At 41.0% G+C, this 24,032-nt stretch overlaps 1 protein-coding gene across 2 annotated transcripts; it reads right to left on the reverse strand.

Moving 5' to 3' along the window:
- Window positions 1-531: 531 nt before the first annotated feature.
- Window positions 532-22,078, reverse strand: LOC147025137 (receptor-type tyrosine-protein phosphatase S-like). 2 transcript variants are annotated; one of them, XM_085885804.1, is made up of 5 exons: window positions 21,467-22,078; window positions 21,015-21,157; window positions 2,373-2,587; window positions 1,912-2,057; window positions 532-1,760 (listed from the first exon to the last, which is right to left on the reverse strand). In XM_085885804.1, exons 3-5 carry the CDS (start codon window positions 2,491-2,493, stop codon window positions 1,542-1,544), a joined length of 486 nt encoding a protein of 161 aa, XP_085741930.1. In that variant the 5' UTR covers window positions 2,494-2,587; window positions 21,015-21,157; window positions 21,467-22,078; the 3' UTR covers window positions 532-1,541. The 2 variants fall into 2 exon arrangements, with proteins under 2 accessions (XP_085741930.1, XP_085741929.1); XM_085885803.1 differs by lacking the exon at window positions 21,015-21,157 and having other exon boundaries at window positions 538-1,760; window positions 21,467-22,075.
- Window positions 22,079-24,032: the final 1,954 nt, after the last annotated feature.

The raw sequence follows: 24,032 nt of genomic DNA on the forward strand, positions 1-24,032 counted from the left end.
AAACAATACTAATCAGCACCATCATCCACTTTGTAAAACTTTTTATACCACGGCAATGAAACAATTGGTGTAAATACTGTAATGGAAAAACCAGGTTGATCCTTTGTTCCACAATTTTTTTTAAAATGCTTGAACACTCATCTGCATTGTTATGCAATTCTCAAAAGAATGGACTAACACCATGTTAGGCTCAAATATATATATATATATATATATATATATATATATATATATATATATATATATATATATATATATATATATATATCCAAGGTTCAGTCAAACAGAAAGGTGCAAAGGTAGCACACTTGATTTGGAGTTTGGATTCCTGACCGGACCATTGGGTGGTGTGGGTTCTATGGTGTTACATCACAAAGTTTGACATCCCTCGGATGGACCTTAAGCTGAGTGTCCTCTCTGCTGGCATTACCTGGTGTACATTAAAGACCCCACAGTGTCTCAGGAAGAGTGGGTGAATTATCTCTGCACCGTGAACAAATTCAAAATTCTTGCCCCAAATCACTTTCAGTCGAACATCAGGCTTGGCTGGATGGATAATGAAAGAGTTGGATCAAAAATGTTCCCCAACCAACCCCACAAGATGGTCGGAATAATTGAGGCTGATGAAGAACTCGTAGAAACATATTGAAGGATCATTTGAGAGTGAAATGACCAAATATGAAGGCATTACAAACAACATAAATTTATATTATTGTGGTTATTGTGATTATTAATTATTATTATTATTATTGAGTGATACAAAGCTAAAATAGATCATGCTCGGAAACACAAAGCAAGAGTGGAAAAGGCCCTTCCCATGTCGTTTTTCTCAAGATTGCATGGGATAAGGTGTTCTATGAACCCTCTAGTTATTATTATGGAGTGATTCAGTAACTGAGAGGGTGAAGTCTTGTTTGCCTTGCCCTTGTAAGTGTGGGTTCAATTCACATGGCTGCTCAGCTGGGCAGGCAATAACAAACAATCCATGGAGAAGCATTTCATGCTCTAAAAGTGTTTTGGCACAACCGGCACTCCATGGCAACGCATGGTACGCGCAGTTTGGATGGGATTCATTATTTATTCCTTTAATCTAATGGTGGTAGGCACATGTGTGACAGCTGTAACTATAAACCAAGTGCCCACTCCATTAGAACATGAACCAATTTGGTTTGACCATAGCTTTAAGGCAATAAGGCAGTTGTCCACAACTCGCAGAGTGCATGGCATCTTACGGAGGAAGTCAACACACAAAGCTAAATTATTTTGAAGGTTAAGTGGAAATATTTCCACATTCATCATTTTAATGCGATTTTCACCAAATTTCAAGTCTGCATTGAAGAACTTAAACCTCAAGTGACTACAGCACAAAATATACTCAAGTGAGAGCTCCATCAGTGTTGGACGTGAGCTTTAGATCATTGATTGATGTCATTGCAATGAATCAAATGGTGATGTGATTGTGAAGTCAGAGTTCAGAAGTGTGCTTTAGTTTGCAATTCAAATTCCCATGTGTGATTGTACATTGAACTATGGAAGTCGGGTTAAGTGGTGAGATCATAAGTTGTGTTTATTTTGGTGCAAGTGTTTGTTGGGCTGAGTGCGACATGCGAGAACATACCCCTAAGTACAGTGAGTCGAGCTGAGGCAGAGGCTTCACCCAAGCTGTTTTGAGCACCACAGTTAAACCGGCCATCATCGCGCGGAGCTCGGAGCGGCTGAATGCGAAGAACCGAACCAGAACCATCAGGAAAAGGGATGATCTAGAAAAAGAATTGAATAATGGGGACACATTTAATAAATTAAGCAAGATTGGGGAGGGGATTTTTTTTTTTTTTAAGACAACAAAGAGAAGGAATGAGAAGAGTTGGAATTGGAGTAACTCTTCAAAAAACCCTAACTCTAACTCATTACCTTGAAGCGCTGGGAGTTAACTTTTTTCCCTCTCTTTGTCCAAGTTATGTGAGGCTGTGGCTCGCCACTGGCACGACAAACAAACAAGGTGACACCACCCATAACACCTGTTTGGTCATTTGGCTCTTGGATTATCCTTGGAGGTGCTGGAGGAACAAACAAGATTCAATGTCAGATAAAAACAAAAAAACCGAGATTGAGATTAAGAGCTGGTGGAACATAGCAGAGATCGAAAGAGAAATGGAGATGAGCAAGGGGGGGAAATGGAGATAACATTGAGAAAGTGAGCAATATAGTGAAAGAGGAATTATAACCTCCTGGGATGTTTCAGGCATGCCTGGGCCTGACTACCAATCTCGTCACTAAGGGGAATTGGAGTCAATTAGCACTCTCCCTCCCTCATCCCTCATCCCTCCTCCCTCCTCCCTCTCTCTATCATTGATGACTGGTGTATATCTCACCGTCTCCCTGAGCTGGTTGCAAAGAGAACAAGGCCCACGTCCAAGCAACCACAGTCAACCAGTTGATAAATGGCGTCATCTTCTTAATTCCATTAATTTTCCCCTCACTTTTTTCACCCATTGACCACTCCCAACTCCTACAGCAAGTCCTTTCTTCCTCACTTCCTCATTAAATCCCAAGGCAAGATGGCTCTGGGATTCTGTTCAGATCAGTCCTGCAAAGAAGGGGTTGTGTGGGGAGAAAAACACCAATGATTAAAATTAAAATGTCCTGCAGCACAATGAGGATAACAAAATGACAAACTTTGAGATCATAAATATCAATAAGCATGAAGCAGAAATCTTGAAATTGAAGATACGCAAACTCATGGGAATACAAAGTGTTTCAGTTTGATAAAGGGTGACCTCTGGAAGAATGAAACTTTCCAATTGTAGACATCTACGATCTTAACAAATGTTTCCTTTGAAAACAAAATGTCAAACAACTTCCAGCTTATTCTGTTGCCATGCAACTTCGAATGCACAATGCCTGCTTATGACGAACTTTTTAAAAAATTAAATTTCTAACTAAGGGTTAACAGGCAATGTTGGAGGTACGGGTTAACATGCAATGTTGAAGGTATGGGTTAACGTGCAATGTTGGAGGCGCGGGTTAATGTGCAACGTTGGAGGTATGGGTTAACGTGTAATGTTGGAGGTACGGGTTAACCTGCAATGTTGGAAGTACGGTTTAACGTGTAATGTTGGAGGTACAGGTTAACGTGCAATGTTGGATGTTCGGGTTAACCTGCAATGTTGGAGGTTCGGGTTCACATGAAATGTTGGAGGTTCGGGTTAACGTGCAATGTTGGAGGGTTAATTGGATTAAAAGAGTAGACTGAAGTTCATTCTCCGTTAAGTGTATGTATTGAGTGTGGGCTTGCACCCACTGTGGCTCAAATGGACTGTTCCTCAGCCTGTAATCTTGGTCCGTCCTTTCCTCGTAGCAGAATGTCCCAGTAAATAAAATCATGCTTGCATCTGAGCTGTGTAATCAAGTTTTGTTAAAAGTCAGAGTCAAATCCAACCACATTTGTGGTTCCGGTGCCGTGTCGGCAGGGGACGCTGCATTATTTTTCGGCACACTATCCTTCCGAGAGAATGAGAAGCACCCCCTCCTTCCCCCACTCCATCTTGTCTTCAATCCTATAGACACAAAAGTTCTCAAGGGATCATTTGTGATAGGAGCCCTTTTGGACATAAACCCAACCAATCAAGAAATGGTTTTAAGTGCAAGTCACATACATGGTATCCAAAATAGAGTCAGGGGCTTCACAACATCACTTAAGAGTTAGTATACTCGTCTGAGCCTCTTATATGGGTTTGATTCCCTGCCCAACTATAAAAGCTGCCATCCTGGTGCATTTCTGGCAGGATGGCATATCAATGAGTACCTTCATTGGGGATGTTAAGCCAACTGCCCAGTTTACTACCATTCACCTGTGGACGTTAAAGCCACTACAGTACCTTTCAAAAGAAAAGGAGGTAGTTGGATACCAATGGTCTTGCCAAATTCTTAAAGTCTACTGTCGTTAAGGGCTGTTGTGGTAGCACTTTGTGATTGAGTCGCAACCTGTCTGGCAGTATATTGTCAGCTATAGAAACGTTAGAGACAGGGTTATGTGTGGCATCATGTTCCATATAGGGGTATGGGAATAACAACAACAACAATTATAAACATTACAGAATCTTCATCCACATAACTTCAGAAAGCAGTTAAAGGTGCCCTGGCCTGATCTTGTGAATACTAACAGTTTTGTGGCTTGACCTCAACACTACGGCGAGTAGTTATCCTATAAGCTAACATTCCCTTGTCCTGATTACGTGTTCTATATGTTGCGATGTCCGACAGTACGACGATTTGTGTGACTTTTTGAAATCTGTCACCTCCCAACATGCACCGAATGCAGTAACCGGTCTCTCATCATCGCTCATTTTAGACTCGGCATTCTGTTTGATGATGGATGTTTATTACACAGAATTTTAGAAAAGCAAGTTAACCTGAGAGACCTTTGATGGGCATCTTCCATAGCTTAGCTACTTCCTGAAGGGGATGACCAAGTCAAACAAACTCCCTTTTTACGATGCTCCTTGTGAAGTCCACTGTGCCACAAGCAAATGATATTCCACTACAGTTTTGCACTTACATAGTCAAGTGGTCATCGTGTGGTCCATCGCAAGACCAGAATAACAGCAAATTTTGTAAAGGAAAGAAAAAAATTGGATTGTGTAATATTTTTTGGTCCGTGATTGTAGTGTACAGGTGTGCAAGCAAGATTTGAAATATAATAGGTCAATGGGACAGAATACGTTTATTGAATAGTTTTGGATATCGCACAGTCACGATGGGCCGAATGACTTCTTCTTCTAACAGTTCGACCCACGCGCTTATCTCATCAGGTTAATGAGATTTGATGGTCAATTGAAACCTATTTTGCAATTTTTATTTATACCTAAGATCTTGTTCACTTTAATCACACCTAAACGGCTAAATACTGTCAGAAAATAAATGTACGAAAAGGGATTAAATATTGACCATTTTTTGGTTTCACATCAAAGTGGCAATCAGTTGTGAGGGTTTATATACATATCTGACAAAGCTGTGCACACCAAAAGAAAAACAACCCCCATGGTCTGTAGTGAAAATATCAGCTTTGCCCAAGCTCACCAGGTTGTTACTTGTTGGATTAACAGGCAAAGACTCTTGGATGAGCACATCCTACACCTGAGGTTTGAATACATTCTCGCGGGATAAAGCTCACAGTCTATTCCTGGCAAGTAAGGAAGCCACAGCAACGCCAGGATATTCATTTCACTTATGTAATATGCACCTTACAGTGTCATTATCTCATTGTTTTCCGCTGGTTAAGGCATAAAAACCGGAGTCACGAGGACCTCAGTCTGTAATCCCAGTGGAACGTTTTGTCCACTGCCACAATATAGGGACTTGATTAATGGTAACGTCGAATTGTTATTGGAGCACAAAATGATTTAATTCACCCGTTGCCTTGATTATGGTCTGTTTTAAACTATAACATATATTTATTAATGTGAGTATTAATTTTCATCATACTGGGGTTTTAAACGGCAAATATTTCATCATCCCTGGGTTTAGAGTGGAAGGAGGACTCCAATACGGGACTTTTCAAAATGACGCAATCTGCCCCAGAATGCTCAGTGCACATGTGCATAAACCTCAAGAAACAGCGATCTCCGGGTCATGTGAACTGATACCCTGTGTGTGCAACAGTGGTTATTACCTATAATGGCTCACAAAGATTCTTTAAAAAGCCAAAAATACTTGGCAAAGTACCCGAGAAAAAGTTGCACGACAAAAGAGTTGGGGCGAGAGAGCATATCTGGTTTGGGTGCTTCTGAATACCAATGGGCAGGTCATATCTAGGGCTTGTGAATGCACAGGGTAAGTTTAAAACCAACTTTGGATATTATGATATTTACTATCTATTATGTTTGAAGGGGAGGGGGAGGGGAGTTGTGAGGGCTGTTATGCATATACTGTTTGTTTGGTTCCGGAAACACAAGAGAAATTGTATTTGAATCTTGCTCCTATTGCTAAAAGGAGAAGCGTGTGTGTGTGTGTGTGTGTGTGTGTGTGTGTGTGTGTGTGTGTGTGTGTGTGTGTGTGTCACAACTCGCTTATATTAACAGGAAATTGGAGGAACTCGAAACCTCACATCCACAGATATTTCTCGGATTTCTATATATTTTTAAAAGTCCGATTTGCATCCAGGAACACAAAAATTAGGATAAACCATTTTGAAGCCACTCCTTTGTTTAAAAGTCGAGAATTATGTTTAAAAGACTATTTGAATTACAGATTTTGCGCGAGTGATTGCAGATTAAAAGTACCCGCGCTAGCAGAAGCGAATCACTGAAAAACACACACAGCGCATGCATGAAAGGCCACGTTAGCATTCACACGTCATTTTGAAAGTCCCGTATTCTCTCTGTAAATGTGAATTGTATAGTGCTTCTCCTAGTGGGAGTTGGTATTACATGCCATCCCATCCAAAATTCTGCAGGAATTTAACCCATCCTAAAGGATGGGTTCTTGGTCAGTTCTAGATAATGTAATTATGCAAGTTGTCAAATGCATGTAGATGAGATCTGGCTAATGAGCTTTCAGTCGTTCATTAAAACAGAGCAAGGAGTCCTTTATTGACCAGGCTGGCTCAAATCCATCTCCAATGCCATTATTGTGTAACTCAGTGAAGATTGACCCAGATAGCCACAAGAAGGATAAGAGTGGCAGCAGATCCTTCAGGTGATACTATGAGCTAACATTACCCATAAGGATCAGCAGTGAAATATAATTGGCCAAAATGATCAGACTGAGAGTTGGTAATATTCCTTACTGTGGACTAGCTATTGACACCCAGTCTTCTTTTGGGAGCGTAGTACTTGATAAATTTGGAAATGCATCTGCACCAACAGAAAGGGATGGCTTTTGCTTTGCTGTGCTTGAGGGGCATTTTGACTTCTTTTGGAGATTTGGAGGAGGCATCATTTTACATTTACAACAATAACAGTAATAACTCGAATGGCACTTGGTAGAGTGCATATCTCTGCCAGGCTGAATAGTTTACATTTTGTATCCCACTGATAGGCAGGATCTGCATCCGGACATGAACCACAATCTAACCGGCTTTTTCCTGTCACATACACAACTCATCCACCAGGTTTTGGGCATAATTGGTCCACAGCTTTTCAAAATATCATGCTATACTGTACTGTCGGACCCCACTATTCGTGGATTCGCTATTTGCGGATCCCGCATATTCGCGGTTTATAAAATGTGACTTGCTTTGTCGACATTCATGGCACTGTGCTTCACATATTCAGAGTTTTTTTTTCTTTTTCACGGGCATATTCAGGGTTTCTTTTTTCTTCACATTTTTGTGGTTTTTCATGGGCGTATTCACAGGGTTATTTTTTAGCATTTTTGTGGGCGTATTTGCGGTTTTTTTCACATTTTTGTGGGCATATCCATGGGGGTTTTGCATTTTTGTAGGCATATTCACGGGGTTTTTTTTTCATTTTTGTGGACGTATTTGTGGGGGTTTTTTTTGCATTTTGTGAGTATATTCGTGAGTTTCGTTTTTTTTTTGGCAGTTTTTGTGGGCATATTTATGTTTTTGTTTAGTTTTTGCATTTCTGTGGGTGTATTTGTGGGGTTTTTTTTCGTATTTTTGTGGGCGTATCCACGGGTTTTTTTTTTTTTTTTTTTTGCATTTTTGTGGGCGTATTTGCGGGTTTTTCGCATTTTTGTGGGCATATCCACGGGGGCTTTTTGCATTTTTGTAGGCATATTCACGGGGGGGTTTTAATTTTTGTGAAAGTATTTGTGGAGTTTTTTTGCATTTTTTGTGGTTATATTCGCGAGTTTTTTTTTTTTTTTGCATTTTTTGTGGGCATATTCATGTTTTTGTTTGTTTTTTTTGGCATTTTTGTGGACGTATTCGTGGGGTTTTTTTCGTATTTTTGTGGGCATGTCCACGGGGGCATTTTGCTTTTTTGTCGGCATATTCACGGGGTTCTTTTTTTCATTTTTGTGGACGTATTTGTGGGGTTTTTTTGCATTTTTGTGGGTATTTTCGTGAGTTTTTTTTTTTTGCATTTTTTGCAGGCATATTTATGTTTTTGTTTGTTTTTTTGCATTTTTGTGGATGTATTTGTGGGTTTTTTGCATTTTTGTGGGTATATTTCGCGAGTTGTTTTTTTGCATTTTTTAAGGGCATATTTATGTTTTTGTTTGTTTTTTTGCATTTTTGTGGACGTATTTGTGGGGTTTTTTTCGTATTTTTGTGGGCGTATCCACGGGGGTTTTTTTTTTGCATTTGGAGGGATATTCACGGGGTTTTTTTTCATTTTTGTGGATGTATTTGTGGGTTTTTTTGCATTTTTGTGGGTATATTCGTGAGGTTTTTTTTTTTTGCATTTTTGCCAGCATATAAATTATTATTTTTTTTGCATATCTGTGGGTGTATTTGTGGGGGTTTTTTCATATTTTTGTGGCCATATCCAGGGTTTTTTTTGCATTTTTGGAGGCATATTCACAGGGTTTTCTTTGTATTTTGAAGGCATATTCACGTTTTTTTTTTTCATTTTTGTGGGTATATTCACGGATTTTTTTCACATTTTTGTTGGTGTATCGACAGGGTACATCTTTTGCTGTTTTTGTCAGCGTATTCACTGGGGGAGGGGGGATTGAATTTTTGCAGGCTTATTCGCGGGGTTTTTTTTTTTGCATTTTTGAAGGTGTGTTTGCTGGTTTTTTTGCATTTTTGTGGGCGTATCAATGGGTGGGGGGGGTTTGAATTTTTGTAGGCATATTCACAGGTTTCTTCACATTTTTGTAGGCATATTCACAAGTTTTTTCACATTTTTGTAGGTGTATTTGTGGGTTTTCCGCATTTTTGTGGACGTATTCACGGGGTTTTTCTGTTGTACTTTTTTGCGGGAATATTCACGCAGTTTTTTTTCGCATTTTTGCAGGTGTATTCACGGGGTTTTTTTTGCATTTTTGCAGGCATATTTGCGGTTTTTTTTAAATCATTTTTGTGGGCATATTTGTGGGTTTTTTTCGCATTTTTATGGGCTATTCGCAGATCTTTTTCGCATTTTTTCAGGGGTATTCGCAGGTTTTTTTGCGTTGTTTTGTTGGTGTTTTTGTGGTTTTCACGGGATTTTTAATTTTCCCTATGAATCACGAACCGCCAGGAACCTATCCCCCTTTTTTCCATTGGAAGAATGCTCCGACATTCATGGATTCAACATTTGTGGCATTTTTAGGAACATATTCCTTGCGAACAATGGGGTCCAACAGTATATCATACAAGCTGAATAGCCAAACATGCAACAAACAAACTTACAGGTTCTATCACTGCCCTTTCTCTCTTTGGAACTCATCTGATGTTCTTCTTTTCTTTAAGTGTTTTACTTTAATTATGACCATCATTTCCTTTCCTACTCCACACAGTGGTGGATACCAAAACATAATAATAAAAATGCAAATCTCTAGGTCCCAATAACTTTGTTTCAAATGTATCAACCACTCAAAACCACAACTTTGATCCTAACCCGCAAAGGTACCTTTTCACTTCCCTCTTACAGCAACTGCATAATACAAATAATGATTCTATGTAATAACCACGAATTTTGCTTTTACCCATATTTCTAATGTGACATTCATTTTGATTATAATCAAAACTATCAGTAAAACCATAACCTTGATCTCAGCACTAACTGATCACCAACTCTAACTACAGAGTTCATACAATACCTTACCCCATGCAGTGTTCAAGTATATGATTCAATTTAAATAAAATAATAATTTAAAAGGTTGTATCAAAAAAAATCCGAAGGTTTAACGCTATTGATGTCTAATACACCACCTTATTTAACATGTCCAAGTACTGCTAAAAGGGAAGGTTTTGAAAGTGTCAAAAAAGCGATTTGTGCGATACAGTGTTGTGTCTTATATACATCACCTCATTTAACACATTACATAAGATATTTGTGCCTGTTATTTGTGTCCTTTCTGAAGTCTTTCAAAACAGTAAGTTTCCTGTTTGGAATGATTTTCAATTTATTTGACTGCCAGATGCTGATATTTTGTTTAAATGCTGAAAATTAGTTTTAAAAGACTGTGAAATACAGATTTTGTGCTGGTGATGGTAGATTGAAAGTCCTTGGCAAGCCAAAGAGAGTCGCTGAAAACCACACACAGTGCATGCATGAAAGGCCTCTTCGGTATTTATGTATCATTTTGAACGGCCCGTATTCTCTATATAAAGGTGTATCGTATAGCGCTGCTCCCGGTGGGGGTGGTTATTGGGGGTGGTGGGTGGGAGGGGGTGGCAGACAAAGTAAAAATAAATGATCTCACTCCTCTCTGCACATGCATGATTGGGACAAATTCAGAGCCAACGTACTGCTAAACTACAGGTTCGTTTTCTGATCCATGTTCCGATTTGTGTTCAAAATATAACATTGAATTTAAATCAAGTTGATCCTCAATCATAAACTGACGTTTGTTGATGGATGGATGGACGGACAGAAGTGATCCATTTTGGTACCATTCTTAAGGCCCGGTCACACCTTGACGTTTTAGCCAACGTATGCCGATTTTTGAATTTTTTTTCTAAAACGCTGGCACACGTTGAATACGTTATGGGTAAGTTTTGATAACATTGAGAGCACACTGGCATACGTCGCAGTACGTTGCCATACGTCGTTGTACGTTGGCTTCAAACGTTGTACTTTTCGGTTGTCCTCAAATTTTTTCATGCTTGAAATTTCACGACGTATGTCGGCGTATGACTCACACGTTCCACTACGCTGGCCACAAGTTGTAGGCACGGTCTGCGATCGTTGACAGACGTCAACACATGCTACTTGTAAGTTAATCATAAGGCCAAAAAAAAAAATGTTGCATTGGCGTAACCCGCCCGACCCTAAAAATTCCGCCGACCCTACGTTTTTTTTTGTTTTTTTGCTATCGAAAAATTTAGCGGACCCTATTTTATTGCTATTTTTGTTGTTTTGCTATCGTTTTCAAGTATCTTGTTGATTGCGATTGCGATCGCAAAAACCCGGAAGTGTTTCGGACAGAACCCGCCGACAAAAAGGGTGGTACTCGAGCCGGGGGAGATTTTGGGAGGGATTTATTAGGAAAAAAATAAAATAAAATAAAAGATCCCGACCGACCTACCCTATTTTTCAGTGACCCGTTACGTCAATGCAACATTATTTTTTTTTTTTTGGCCTAAGTTGAGACACGCCGAGGTAATGTTTAGCGTACCCGAAACTTATTTCTAACCTATGATTAACGTGTTGTTGGCACGTTACGCGATCGTTGCCACACGTCAACAGACGTTACTTTTAAGTTACTCATAGGCTGAAAGACGTCGGTATAATGGATCGTCCTTGCGTCAGCGTCCACGGCCACGGCCAGGACACTTATTTGCAGCATTCTTCAAACTTTTCTTCGGCATGACGAGGATGTTCACACTTCGATGTCTAGCTTGGCTATGATTCCAATTGTCCATCGGCAGCGTCTATTTAAAATAGTCGAGTTTGAGCGTTTTAACACATTCAGAAGAAACGCTTCAAATTTCCAAACCCCAGCGTCAAAAAAAAAACAAAAAAAAAAAAACAAAGGCGAGTGACAGCAATTTAAATCGTTCATTGTAAACAATGAAACTAGCTGAGTGGTACCGTTTAAAAGTCGTTGAGTGTAAAAAAATCCAATTGTTGAGCGCAAGCGTCTACTTTCAATAGTGGGGTTTGAGCGATTTATCACGTTCAATAGAAACGATTAAAATTTCCAAACCCCAGCGTCAAAAAACAAAGGCGAGTGGCAGCAATTTAAATCGTTCATTGTAAACAATGAAAATAGCTGAGTGGTACCATTTAAAAGTCGTTGAGTGTAAAAAAATCCAATTGTTGAGCGCAAGCGTCTACTTTCAATCGTGGAGATGCAGCCATTTAAATCGTTGAGTGGCAGCCTATGAACCTACCCGTGGACACGCGGATGCAAGGAGGATCCATCATAACCCACACCCTCCCCCTCACACCCACCTACTACTGCCAACATGAACAAACTACTACTAATACTAATACTAATACTGATACTGATACTGATACTGTTACTGCTGACATGGACATCAACTCAAAAAGGACTCGAAAACACTGTTAGGTTCCCCTTTTATGAACACCATTTTTATATACCAATTTCCAAAACCGCTGGGAACACGTCTTTATATGGCAGTTGTAAGCTAGAAACACATTCATTTTTTTTTTTTTTGTCGACCGGAAGACGTCATTGGAATACGTCTACATACGTCGATGTGTGTTGGGACTACGTAAAGAATTGGTTCAAAGCACGTCAAACATAAGTTAGAAATAAGTTTCGCGTAAAAAAGACATTACCGCGACGTGTTTCGACTTATGAGTAGCTTACAAGTAGCCTTTGTGGACGTGTGTAAGCGTCCACATATCGTGTGTAAAACTTATCCTCATCGCATGCGAACGTGTGTCATACGCCGAGTATGTCGTAAAATTTTGAACATGTTCAAAATTTCTTGACGTGCTCTACTTACTACGACTTATGATAGCGTATTTAGCATTCTACTCGCGCATACCAAACTTACCCATACCGTATTCGACGTGCCCCAACGTTTTAGACACACTTTTTGTTACGTCGGCATACGCTGGCAAGATCGCCAAGGTGTGACCGCGATGTTGACACTTCCATTTCTACGGCAGTTATGATTTGAATCGTTGTGCGTCAGCCTTTTAATAGGCTACGTCACGACATCGTCGGCGATGCGTGCAACGCGCTATGCCTGAGTTAGACTATCGTTGGGCATCGGTTGTGTAGGCCGACAACAGGTTCAGCATTCGTTGGTATAAGTTATCTATAACACAACGAAATGTTTTGTGTAGTTACCAATGCGTTATACATAAGACCAAGTCGCTATGAATACGTCCGAATCTTTAAAAAAATCATCAAAAGTTCAACGTAAGCCAGCGTTTTACATACATTTTAATACGTTGCCATCGCTGGCTAAAACGTCAAGGTGTGACCGGGCCTTTAACCCTGCTTTGTGCTTCACATGCATGAGGTAATCCATTATTACACTGTATTAATTAAGGTAATCATTTAAATTATCCATGATCTTAGTCTGAAGGGCATCTGAAACCCAAATCCTAACCTCAATCCTAAACCTACTACAAACATGATCTTAACCATAACCCCCTCCCCTCCCCTCTCCCATCCCCCACCCCCCCCCAATGCAACCCTGCCACCTTCAATCACTGTGACCCATCCTTAACAACTACAACCACAATAACAACAGTTTTCTGAAAATTTTATCCATTGCATCAGTTTTCTGCAAACCCAAACACTCCAGATCTTTCTTGACATTTGCAATCCATGGCTTTCTTCCTTCGACCATGATTTTCACATCCCAAGTTTTGTTACCACATTTCCTTTCTTCTCTGTTTAACTTTTTTCATATTTTGAAACATCTTGCATTCCTTTTTCAGTTTCAGCATTCAATACCAAGTTATCTGCACAGGGAAAAATGTGGGAATCACAACTATTGAATCATAACCTTTCAATTGCAATAACTCTCATGGGAATCACAACCTTTCAATGTTAGTCAATTCTTCTATCATTATTACAAACAGTGGAGGACTTAAAACTGATCTCTGGTGTAATCCTACATTCAGAACAAACACCAAAATGGATCCCTAGTTAGTCTTTACCATAGTTCTTGATTTTGTTTATACATTGCCATGACTACTTTTACCATTTATTCAGGCACGGATTGCCTTCTGAGAGCCCATTCAATACTGCTCTTGGTACTCGATTATAGGCTTTCTCAAGTCAACAAAAACACGATACAGTTTCCATTTATTTGCCAAATACTTCTCTTGGCATTGCCTCAAAATAAAAATCACTTCTGTTATAGTTCTTCCTGACATAAAACCAAATTTGTTGTTGTCTATATTTACAGCTTTTCTTTGTCTTCTTTCAACCACCTTTTCAAAAACTTTCAAAACTTGTTAAATTAGTTTAACTCCTCTGTAAAAGCGCTGTCACACCTTGATAATTTAGCCAGCAATGGCAACGTATAAAAATGTATGTAAAACGTTGACGTACGCTGAAATTTTCATGTTTTTTTTTTAAGTTTTGGTCGTATTCATAACGTGTTGGTCGTATGCATAACATATTAGTAACGGGCACAGAACGTTTCGTTGTCTTATAGATAACTTATACCAACGAATGCTTAGCCTGTTGTCGGCATTCACAACCTATGCCCAACGATAGTTTAACTTGGGCATAGTGCGCTGCACGTATCGCCGACGAACTCATGGCGCAGCCTGTTAAAACCTGCCGCATGCCGATTTAAATCATAACTGCCTGAAAATTGAAAATGTCAACCACGCAGTCACACTTTGACGATTTAGCCAGCGTATGCCGACCTATGAAAAATTTGCCGAACCAAGCTGGCACACGTCGAATACGTTATGGGTAAGTTGTGTATACGTTAAGAGCACGCTGAAAAACGTGCTCAAAAAAAAAACGTTAATATTTCGTGGTACGTCTTGTATGTCGTGAAATTTCAAGAATGCTGAAAATTTCAGTACGGACTCGCCGTATGGCTCACACGTTCCGCTACGCTGGGAATAAGTTATAGGCACGATATGCGATCGTTGACACACGTCAACATAAGTTCCTTGTAAGTTACTCATAAGTCGAAACACGTCGAGGTAATGTTTAGCATACCCGAAACTTATTTTCTCCGTCAAGGCACATTTTTTTTTCCTTCTTGGCTCCGTGAAGGCACGTGACGAAATATCTTAAGTTGTTGTTGTTGTTGTTGTTGTTTTTTTTTTTGTTTGTTTTTTTTTGAGTCTATCACGAATTTTAAAATACATTCGGACATTTGCTTTTAAGTTTCGACGTCGACGTGACAATATCCTCAAACAGAAAATATTCACAGAGGAGGAACTAAGAAGACATGAGCAAACTGATGAGGCAATCGGATGTGACGTAACGTAACGGCACGTGACGAAATATCGGAAATTATTGTTGTTGTTTTTTAAACGCTGCCAATACGCCATTATACGGTAGCTGTAAATTAGAAACACGTTCAGTAAGTTCTGTGGTCATCCGGAAGACGTCAATCAAATACGTCAATATGCGTTGGAGGTACGTTACACATAGGTTCAAAGCACGTTACTCATAGGTTAGAAATAAGTTTTGGTACGCTAACCATTACCTCGACGTGTTTCGACTTATGAGTAACTTACAAGTAACGTGCCTCGACACGTGTCAACAATCGCATAACGTGCCTCGATGTGTGTCAACGATCGTGTAACGTGCCTACAAAACGTTACTCATAGGTTATAAATAAGTTTCGGGTACGCTAATCATTACCTCAACGTGTTTCGACTTATGAGTAACTTACAAGTAGCGTGTGTCGATGTGTGTCAACGATCGCATAACGTGCCTACAACTTATGGCCAGCGTAGCGGAATGTGTGAGTCATTCGTTGGCATATGTCGTAAAATTTCAAGCATGCTAAAAATTGAGGACAACCACAAAGTACAACGATGAAAGCCAGCATACTATGACGTATGGCAGTGTTTTTCAGTGTGCTCTTAATGTATACAAACTTACCCATAACGTATTTGACGTGTGCCAGCATTTTAGACAAATTTTTCACAAGTCGGCATACGCTGGCTAAATCGTCAAGGTGTGACAGCGCCTTAAGATGAGCATAATAAAGGGTCCACCTTCATCTTGAATAAATTATGATATTTTCTCAATCTTCAAGGATTACTCATCCTTCCCAGACCTCTCGACACAACTTCATCATCCACTCGATTCCCACCTCTACAGCCATCTTGATCATTTCGACCAAGTACGGTACGCAGTCTGACCCTTTCCTTTATCATCTAATAGCCGATTCAACATTGCCTCAATAAATCTCATATTCTGAACCATCAACTTCATTACAATTCAGCTCATTCTCCCATTTTCAAAGTAAACTTTCCATTCCTTGTTGGTTTCATCAAGTAGAGATTTCAGTTTCTGTTTTACAAACAACTAACTTCCATCATTGCTCTTCTGTCCTTAACAATCTGCCTGGCTATTTTGAAATTTTTACTCTTGCCCTCTTATGTGCTTATTTCTTTTTATTTTTGATTTCTATGATTTCTTTCTATATTTTTTTTCACAATTCTCTTTAGTCATTCGAATTCTTGCTTTTTCTTTTCTTTTACTCTCTATTCCTCTTTTTCTTTAACTATCTCTCCCAGGAGAAGTGAATTGTTGCAGAATTTTTCTGTAAGGCTCACTTGGCTGTGCCTGGGTAGGTTTGAGGGTAGTGGAGTCACGGTTCTGTGTCGGAGTGACGACCTGTCCAGGATTGTACCCAATAGCCAAGGAGACTGCTTAGGCAACACCAATGCTCTGCACAGAGTATGGTCCTAATGGATGGATGGATGGATGGATGGATGGAGTGGCGGCTGAAACCGGAATCATATCCAGGTTCCTACTGATGACTCCATCTTTGCTCTTCATTTATTCACATTCCTTCTTGATCTTCAGTTTCATCAAGCCTTTTCCCTATTATTCATATACTTTTTTCTTTGCAATCACCATTTCCTTCCAGAAACATTTATAATCTTTATATTGAGAATCTTCACTCTTTTGCCAATTTTCATAAGGTTTGTTTTTTTTTTTTTGTCTGTTTGAGCATTTCTTGAACTCCAATATTCCACCACCATGTTTCTCGTTCTTTTTGAAACCTGCCAGTAGTTATTTCATAAATATTGCTGGCTCACTTAATCAAAGCATTTTTTTTTTAAATTAGAGTCCACCTCCTTTAGATGTTACAAACTTAAATCTCATTTTTCAGCTTCCAAACTCTCAGCATCCAAACTCTTGTGTGTAGAATTTTATTGAGCCCTTGGGGGTTTTTTTCATTTGGTGTATAAAAATCTCCAACTACCTACCAATCGATGTTTAGTCAAACATTCTTCAGCAGCTATTACTGTCACATCACTAACACCTTTTAAAACTTCATCGCACAAATAGAGAATCAATCTGGCTCTTTGCAACTCTGTTTGTAAAAGTCATGAGCTGTTATTTCCCTTTTTTTAAAGGAAGTATTGTTAACTATTAATGCTATCCATCCTTGCCTCACCCTGAATCATCAACCTAACCACAATTGTAACGAGTTTGGAAGGTAACTTCAAATCCTGGTTTTGGTTTCTCAGTTAAGTTAGCTGGCTTGAGAACTTTGGGTTTTGAGTTTGAGCCCCTGTTAACTGTTGAAATAACACCAGGTGGGTTGACTCAACCTGTCATCCTACCGAGGTTGGCAAATAAATGAGTACCAGGTTACTGGTAACAGGGAGACTGCATCAACAGCACAGTCACGCTACCAGAAAATGATGCAACCAGCAGTCACAGGCTGCACACTAATCGCCGACGAAGGTAACCTCAATAAACAAAGTCTCTAAACTCTCATCAACACCATAACCTTACACAAAACACCAACTGTAGCTCGAACATGCCTGGTGTTGGCTTAATGGTTCGGGTGGTGGGCTCGAGAACCTAGGCTCCTGAGTTCAAATTCCATTTGGCTGTGGAATTAATACCAGGTGGGGTTGACTCTGCCTGTCATCCTTCTGTGGTCGGCAAAATGAGTGCCAGCTTGCTGGTATCCTGTGTCGGAGTGGTGACCTGTCCAGGATTGTGCCCAATAGCCAAGGAGACTGCTTTGGAGGCACCAATGCTCTGCACAGAGTACGGCCCTAATGGATGGATGTACCTCTCACCACCAACTAAACCATAACCATCATTGGAACCTTAAATGCCTCCAACTATAATTAACATCCCTAACTTAACTAACACCCAAACTCAATTAGGATTAATCCCACAAAATAACAGCAATAAGAAAGAACTAATAGCAGCAATCATGTATATTAACTATTACAACTCTGTTGTGTAACATGTTTTTTTTGTGGAGATATCTTCAACGATTATGTCAAAGCATGAAGCCTATAGGTCTCACATTGGCAGAGAGCTCGGTGGACTCTGATTTTTACCACGTCACTTTCGGTCAAGCTCATTCTGCTCTCTCAGTGATCCGACACTCCCTAGCTCCGAAAGGACGCATGTTCTTCCAGTAATCCCCTCCTGGTTAATCCCCCACGATCCAGGATTACTGCACATCTCAACTGTTTTCTTTCCTCTTTTCTCCAATTTGTGGAACTGCCATCTGGAGACTGTTTAATCGCATTCTTCCCTTCAGGGTTCCAAGCAAGAAGAGCACCACCATCTCATGCCATCCTCCATCCCGACCAGTGATCCCTTCCTTTCCCACTTACCCTACCTAATCTAACCCGCCGACTTGAAGATACCAATTTCCTCCCATTCATTAAGTTTCTTGCTTGATCTCTCCAACTGTGTTCTACTGCCAGTTAACCCTCTGGCTCCTCACTCTTCCAGGAGCCTAGGTTTTGCATACAATAAAACCCTGGATGGGCAGGTGCTGAGGGAGAGGGAGAGGGAGAGGGAGAGGGAGAGGGAGAGGGAGAGGGAGAGGGAGAGGGAGAGGGAGAGGGAGAGGGAGAGGGAGAGGGAGAGGGAGAGGGAGAGGGAGAGGGAGAGGGAGAGGGAGAGGGAGAGGGAGAGGGAGAGGGAGAGGAGAGGGAGAGGGAGAGGGGGAGGGAGGGGGAGAGGGAGGGGGAGAGGGAGAGGGAGAGGGAGAGGGAGAGGGAGAGGGAGAGGGAGAGGGAGAGGGAGAGGGAGAGGGAGAGGGAGAGGGAGAGGGAGAGGGAGAGGGAGAGGGAGAGGGAGAGGGAGAGGGAGAGGGAGAGGGAGAGGGAGAGGGAGAGGGAGAGGAGAGGGAGGGAGAGGGAGAGGGAGAGGAGAGGGAGAGGGAGAGGGAGAGGGAGAGGGAGAGGGAGAGGGAGAGGGAGAGGGAGAGGGAGAGGGAGAGGGAGAGGGAGAGGGAGAGGGAGAGGGAGAGGGAGAGGGAGAGGGAGAGGGAGAGGGAGAGAGAGAGAGAGAGAGAGAGAGAGAGAGAGAGAGAGAGAGAGAGAATAGTGAAGAGTGCCAGCAATACCTGCAAGATCACAAAAATGCCTTGATTGAGTAAGCTTGAAACCCTGAAACTGAGCTTCCTGACTTCAGATTCCAATGATGCAGAGGGCATGAGATTCTAGAGCCTCAAAGGGGACAAGATGGGAAATAGCAATGCCAGTCCGAAGTGAGGAGCCATATTTTGCCACATTATAGGGATGAAGTATTTCTACTCCATTTAAAGACAAAGATGGCAGATGAAGAACTTGGTCCTGTGAAGTATGCTGAGGTGGCAGCCAACTTGGAGATACGTTTTCTCCAAGACAGTTCCATGTGATCATGAGGCTCAGGTGCTCCAGACACTGTAGCTCTCCCAGAGACTGACGACGGCAATAAAAGAGGGGTGTGGAATGATACTGCCCAGAGTAGTCATCTACCAAGTGATACAATGTACCTCACAGTGACAGACATATCATTGATGTATATGAAGAACAGGATTAGTCCCAATGCACTACCTTCAAATCCACAGCCATTTAGAGGTACAGCATGAGCGGAGTATTCTGGCCCAAGAAACCCGCTGCTTGAGAGCGCACAGGAAATCTGATCGCCAGTCGAGGAAGGGAATCTCAATTCCATTATCTGACAGTTTGTAAATCAGGGAACAGTGCCAGACATAATCAAATGTATGGAAGATGTCCAGTGAGATAGTGCTGGCTTCTTGTTTGAGATTACGAGCATCCATTTATTGTTGACACAGAAGAAAGGAACATGTCCAAGGTGGAAAGGCCTGCACGGAAGCCAAACTGGTAGTTGGAGATCAGGAAGTTTGAGAAAGGATGGGTCTAGAGGTCTTCTGCAATTACCTAATAGCTTATGATGATGGGGAGAGATAAATGGTCTGTAGAAAGCAAGTCCATTTTGGTACCATTCTTATAAATTAGGGTAACATTTGCAACTTTCTAGAATACAGCTCTCATGGGAAGAAAAAAAAAATGGAAAAATGCAGAGAAGCAAGAGTCGGCAAGGAAGATGAAGAGTCTTTGAACGTTAGCCACCAATGCCGCCAGGACCATTCGTAGCAGCCGAGTCAAGAGAGGCTCGGAATTTCTTCACCTTGGAAGGAAGGCATTTTACACGTCTTTGTATGCTATCTTGACTCTAATCCTAACAAATCTATTTTCACCTTTGCAATATCACACAAGACTTCTCACTTGTGAACCCAAAGTCCCCCCACCCCCAATCGATCCTTTCAGCAGCACTTTGAACCTCCTGCAAAATGTTGGTGCAGAACAAGATACGAGAGGGGCATTGAAAACATCATCGGAACGAGGTACGACGCACACGCAGCGACTCGAAGAAACGCAAGGTAACTTTCATTTTCCAACATACAAGCATATGTATGATTTCAAGACAAATTCCATCACCAATCACATCTCTGATTGTATTGAAAAGGGAAAGTTAAAACGTTGGCGTTTCTTCGACTAACGTGAGGGTTTCGTTCCGACGACTGCTTGAAATCCCCTCGCTCACACCTGCCCGGAGTGGATTATTTGTTGCAGGTATTGCAAGAGGACTGCGTGCCCTTCGTTCAATCTGTCAGAAGTCAAAGCCTGCAAAAATTAGTTTTATCCATCATTTTGTTTGTTTTTTTTCCAACTTGTAAGACAACCTTATGCTTGAAACATCGTTCCATTCTTTCCTCGAGTCTTAACAAGCAATTAATGACACACGTTGCGAAAGAACGTAACATACGTTGACGTTAAACGCAATGAACGACAAGAGAATTGCTCATTATTATAATTTCGTTCATTTACGAAACAACTCGTTTTACAGTGACATCAGTAATATTTGTTTTAAAGAAATAAAAAAAATTTAAAATAAATAAATAAATAAATAAATAAACAACATCAGGGATTGTGACGATTGCACACTGTGCGGAGTAAAATCGAAACCGTCATTAACATAATTACATTTTCACTCGAATTGGCACAACCCTGGCCGACTGCCGAGTACCGTGATGTCAACCACAAGCGATCCACCAGGAAAACAAAATGCAATCACGTGGTTAACCACAACCACAACCACATCCGTGGAGCCAGGACACCTGCACTGACTGGGGAAATCAGGAGAGATTCGCAAAGACATGATATGACAGCGCACAGGTGAGATGCTACAAAAACAATTCCATTCGCTCGAAGAACTTTCTGGTGTTCAAAAGTACAAAACTTTTAACCAATCACGAATGATGACACATACAAAAAAAAAAAAATTTTATTTTTTATTTTTTTTTTTAAAAATAAGCCAAAGTGCAGAGAGAGTGAAGAAGGTGTGAACAATTAGAATCACCGAGAGTGGATAAATAAAAAAAGATCGAGAGTTCATCAAGGAAATAAAGAAAGTGAGAAAAGATGTAAAGTCTCACCTGCTCCGCGGGCTCTCTCTCTCCACACATCTTTCCCTGGGAGAGTATGAGAAAGCGAGCGATGCGAAAAGAGAGAGGGGGTGACAGGATGGAGGGGCACAGGGAGTGTGCATTTGTACTCTTGAGTCACTCGAAACGCTCTCCGCTGCTCGGAAACATTTCTCTCATCTCCCTCGATCTATTTCCTCGTAAACCCCACTCTCTCTCTCTCTCTCGTCCTTCACGTGTCGTTTTTGTCTCAGCAAAAATCTCGTCGCACTCCCACAGCTCACGCTCCTCTGCTGACGAGCTTCCCCGGTAACCCGCTTTCCTCAGCGCACCCCGCCCACTGCATCCAATTTGCTTCGAGACCACGCCCAGCCGTCCTCAGTTTTGCCCCGAAACCACGCCCACGTACCGATTTTGTTGCAGACACGCCCACAAAACCTTCTTCGGAACTCCACCAACTCCCGACGGCCCGCCCATTTCTCCCACGGCTCCACCCTCCGTGTGTTGTGGCCACGCCCATCGCGCTTAATTTGGAAAACCGGGATAAGGGAACAGAGTGGAGGAGATTATTTTTTTTTACATCAGCTGCGATTGTAGCAACATGCGAAAAGTGCGGAGGATTCAGGCAGCGCAAGAAAAATTTCAATCAAAAACAATGCATTTTCAGATGGGATTATTTAATATAGATCCAAAATAAACAAACAAATAAACAAATAAATAAATAAATAAATAAATAAATAAATAAATAAATGAGAAAGGGGTGACATTAATTAAACACGTCATGAAATGTACACGAGAAAGAAAAGGGAGAACAAGTACAGCAGAATGTGAATGAGGGGAGAGAGCGACAACTGGGAGGTTAGAAGGGGGATGTTTGTTGATGGTGCTTTCGGTATAATAAATAACATTGTGTCAGCACGAGGCCGCAATGCACTTCATTTTCTCAATTGAATGTAATTATAGTGTTACGTGTGTGTGTGTGTGTGTGTGTGTGTGTGTGTGTGTGTGTGTGTGTGTGTGTGTGTGTGTGTGTGTGTGTGTGTGTGTGTGTGTGTGTGTGTGTGTGTGTGTGTGTGTGTGTGTGTGTGTGTGTGTGTGTGTGTGTGTGTGTGTGTGTGTGTGTGTGTGTGTGTGTGTGTGTGTGTGTGTAAACCCAAGATGCCCAGATTGCTTTCCTTATATTAAGGAAGAGACAGCACTTGTATTTGGTGGTGAGGATTTGGCCAAGCGCTGAACCTTGCCTTGGACCTTTACAGGCCACATCATGTACGGAGTGGCTTGTCATGGAGGTGTTTGAAGAATGATCATTGAGCAAAGATTGAGATAACAAATAACTATCGATAATTGTTCAATTTGGCTTTATGCAATGTTGGCCAAAGCTTCGGTGGAAGCTATATTCACACGATAGCCAACTACCGGATAAATAGTTGGAGGGATGTAAAAGGTTGCATCATGATTTGGAAGATAGATCTGGAGAAAACTTTTGATAGGACCCTCGGGAAGTTGCGTATTGACGTCTGAGAAAGAAAAGAATTACAGAGAGACTAGCTAATAGGAGTTATTTATGGAAATGTTTGAATGGGCCACAACGGTGGTAAGAACTAATTATGGCGAGGCAGATCGATGGAGACATGAATTTGCTATCAAAGTCTGTACGTACCAAGGATATAAGTCCTCTCCGACTAAAAACAGTCATCGATGTGCTTGGTGGGACAGCATGGGGGTGTAGTAACAACACATTGGGTGTTGTTGTTTGCAGTTGACCTTGTAATTATTGCAAAATCCAGAAAGGAATTACTGCTGGAGTCAAGTTTACCAGGTGGCAAGATAAATTGGAGAATGGTCTTTTAAGAGTTATGAATGGGATCAACAACGTTTATCGAGGAATGCTATCCACTGTGGGAAGCAAGAAGCTGACAATTTGGGCGTTAACCCTTCGTGAGACCTCTTATTGCTCCAACGACCAAAACGTCAGGTTCTCCTTGTTTCCCACAGCGGGTATCACATCGCAAACAAAGTTCCAATTACTCCAGAAATTGTTGGGCCTGTCTGCCGAAGCAGATTGACAAAAGTATTTACAATCGAGACTCATTTTTCATTCGTTGTAAGAGTTAACCATGAAAAGACATGATATTATGGTGACAATATAGTTATGTCAGGGACACAAGTTAAGGGTCAGGGATAATATCAGATATAACTAGAAGGCCACTCGGCAGAGCGCATACCTCCGCCACGTAATGCCTGATCCACGAGAACATATCGGGCCCAATACATTTTTGAAATATCATGCTATACAGTACTATGTCGTTTTTGGTTCTATCTTTCAGTGGTCAAAAATCACTTAAAAATGTAAACAATTATTGTATCCAGATCCGAATTTGGATCTTAATCAAATTCCAATCAATTCGTCCTTGCCGCACATCCAAAATGTCCACCAAATTTCATCCGGATCGGTTCACAATTTTTTTTTGAGATATCCTGTACAGTGACAGATAGACAGAGAAACAAACAGACAGAGAGGGGGTAAAAATATAACTTTCTTCACCTTCGGTGGTGGAGGTAACTAGAAGGAAACTAG

The sequence above is a fragment of the Eptatretus burgeri genome, chromosome 6, assembly GCF_056783735.1.
Source record: "Eptatretus burgeri isolate ZD-2024b chromosome 6, Ebu_testis_v1, whole genome shotgun sequence".
Lineage (NCBI taxonomy): Eukaryota > Metazoa > Chordata > Myxini > Myxiniformes > Myxinidae > Eptatretus > Eptatretus burgeri.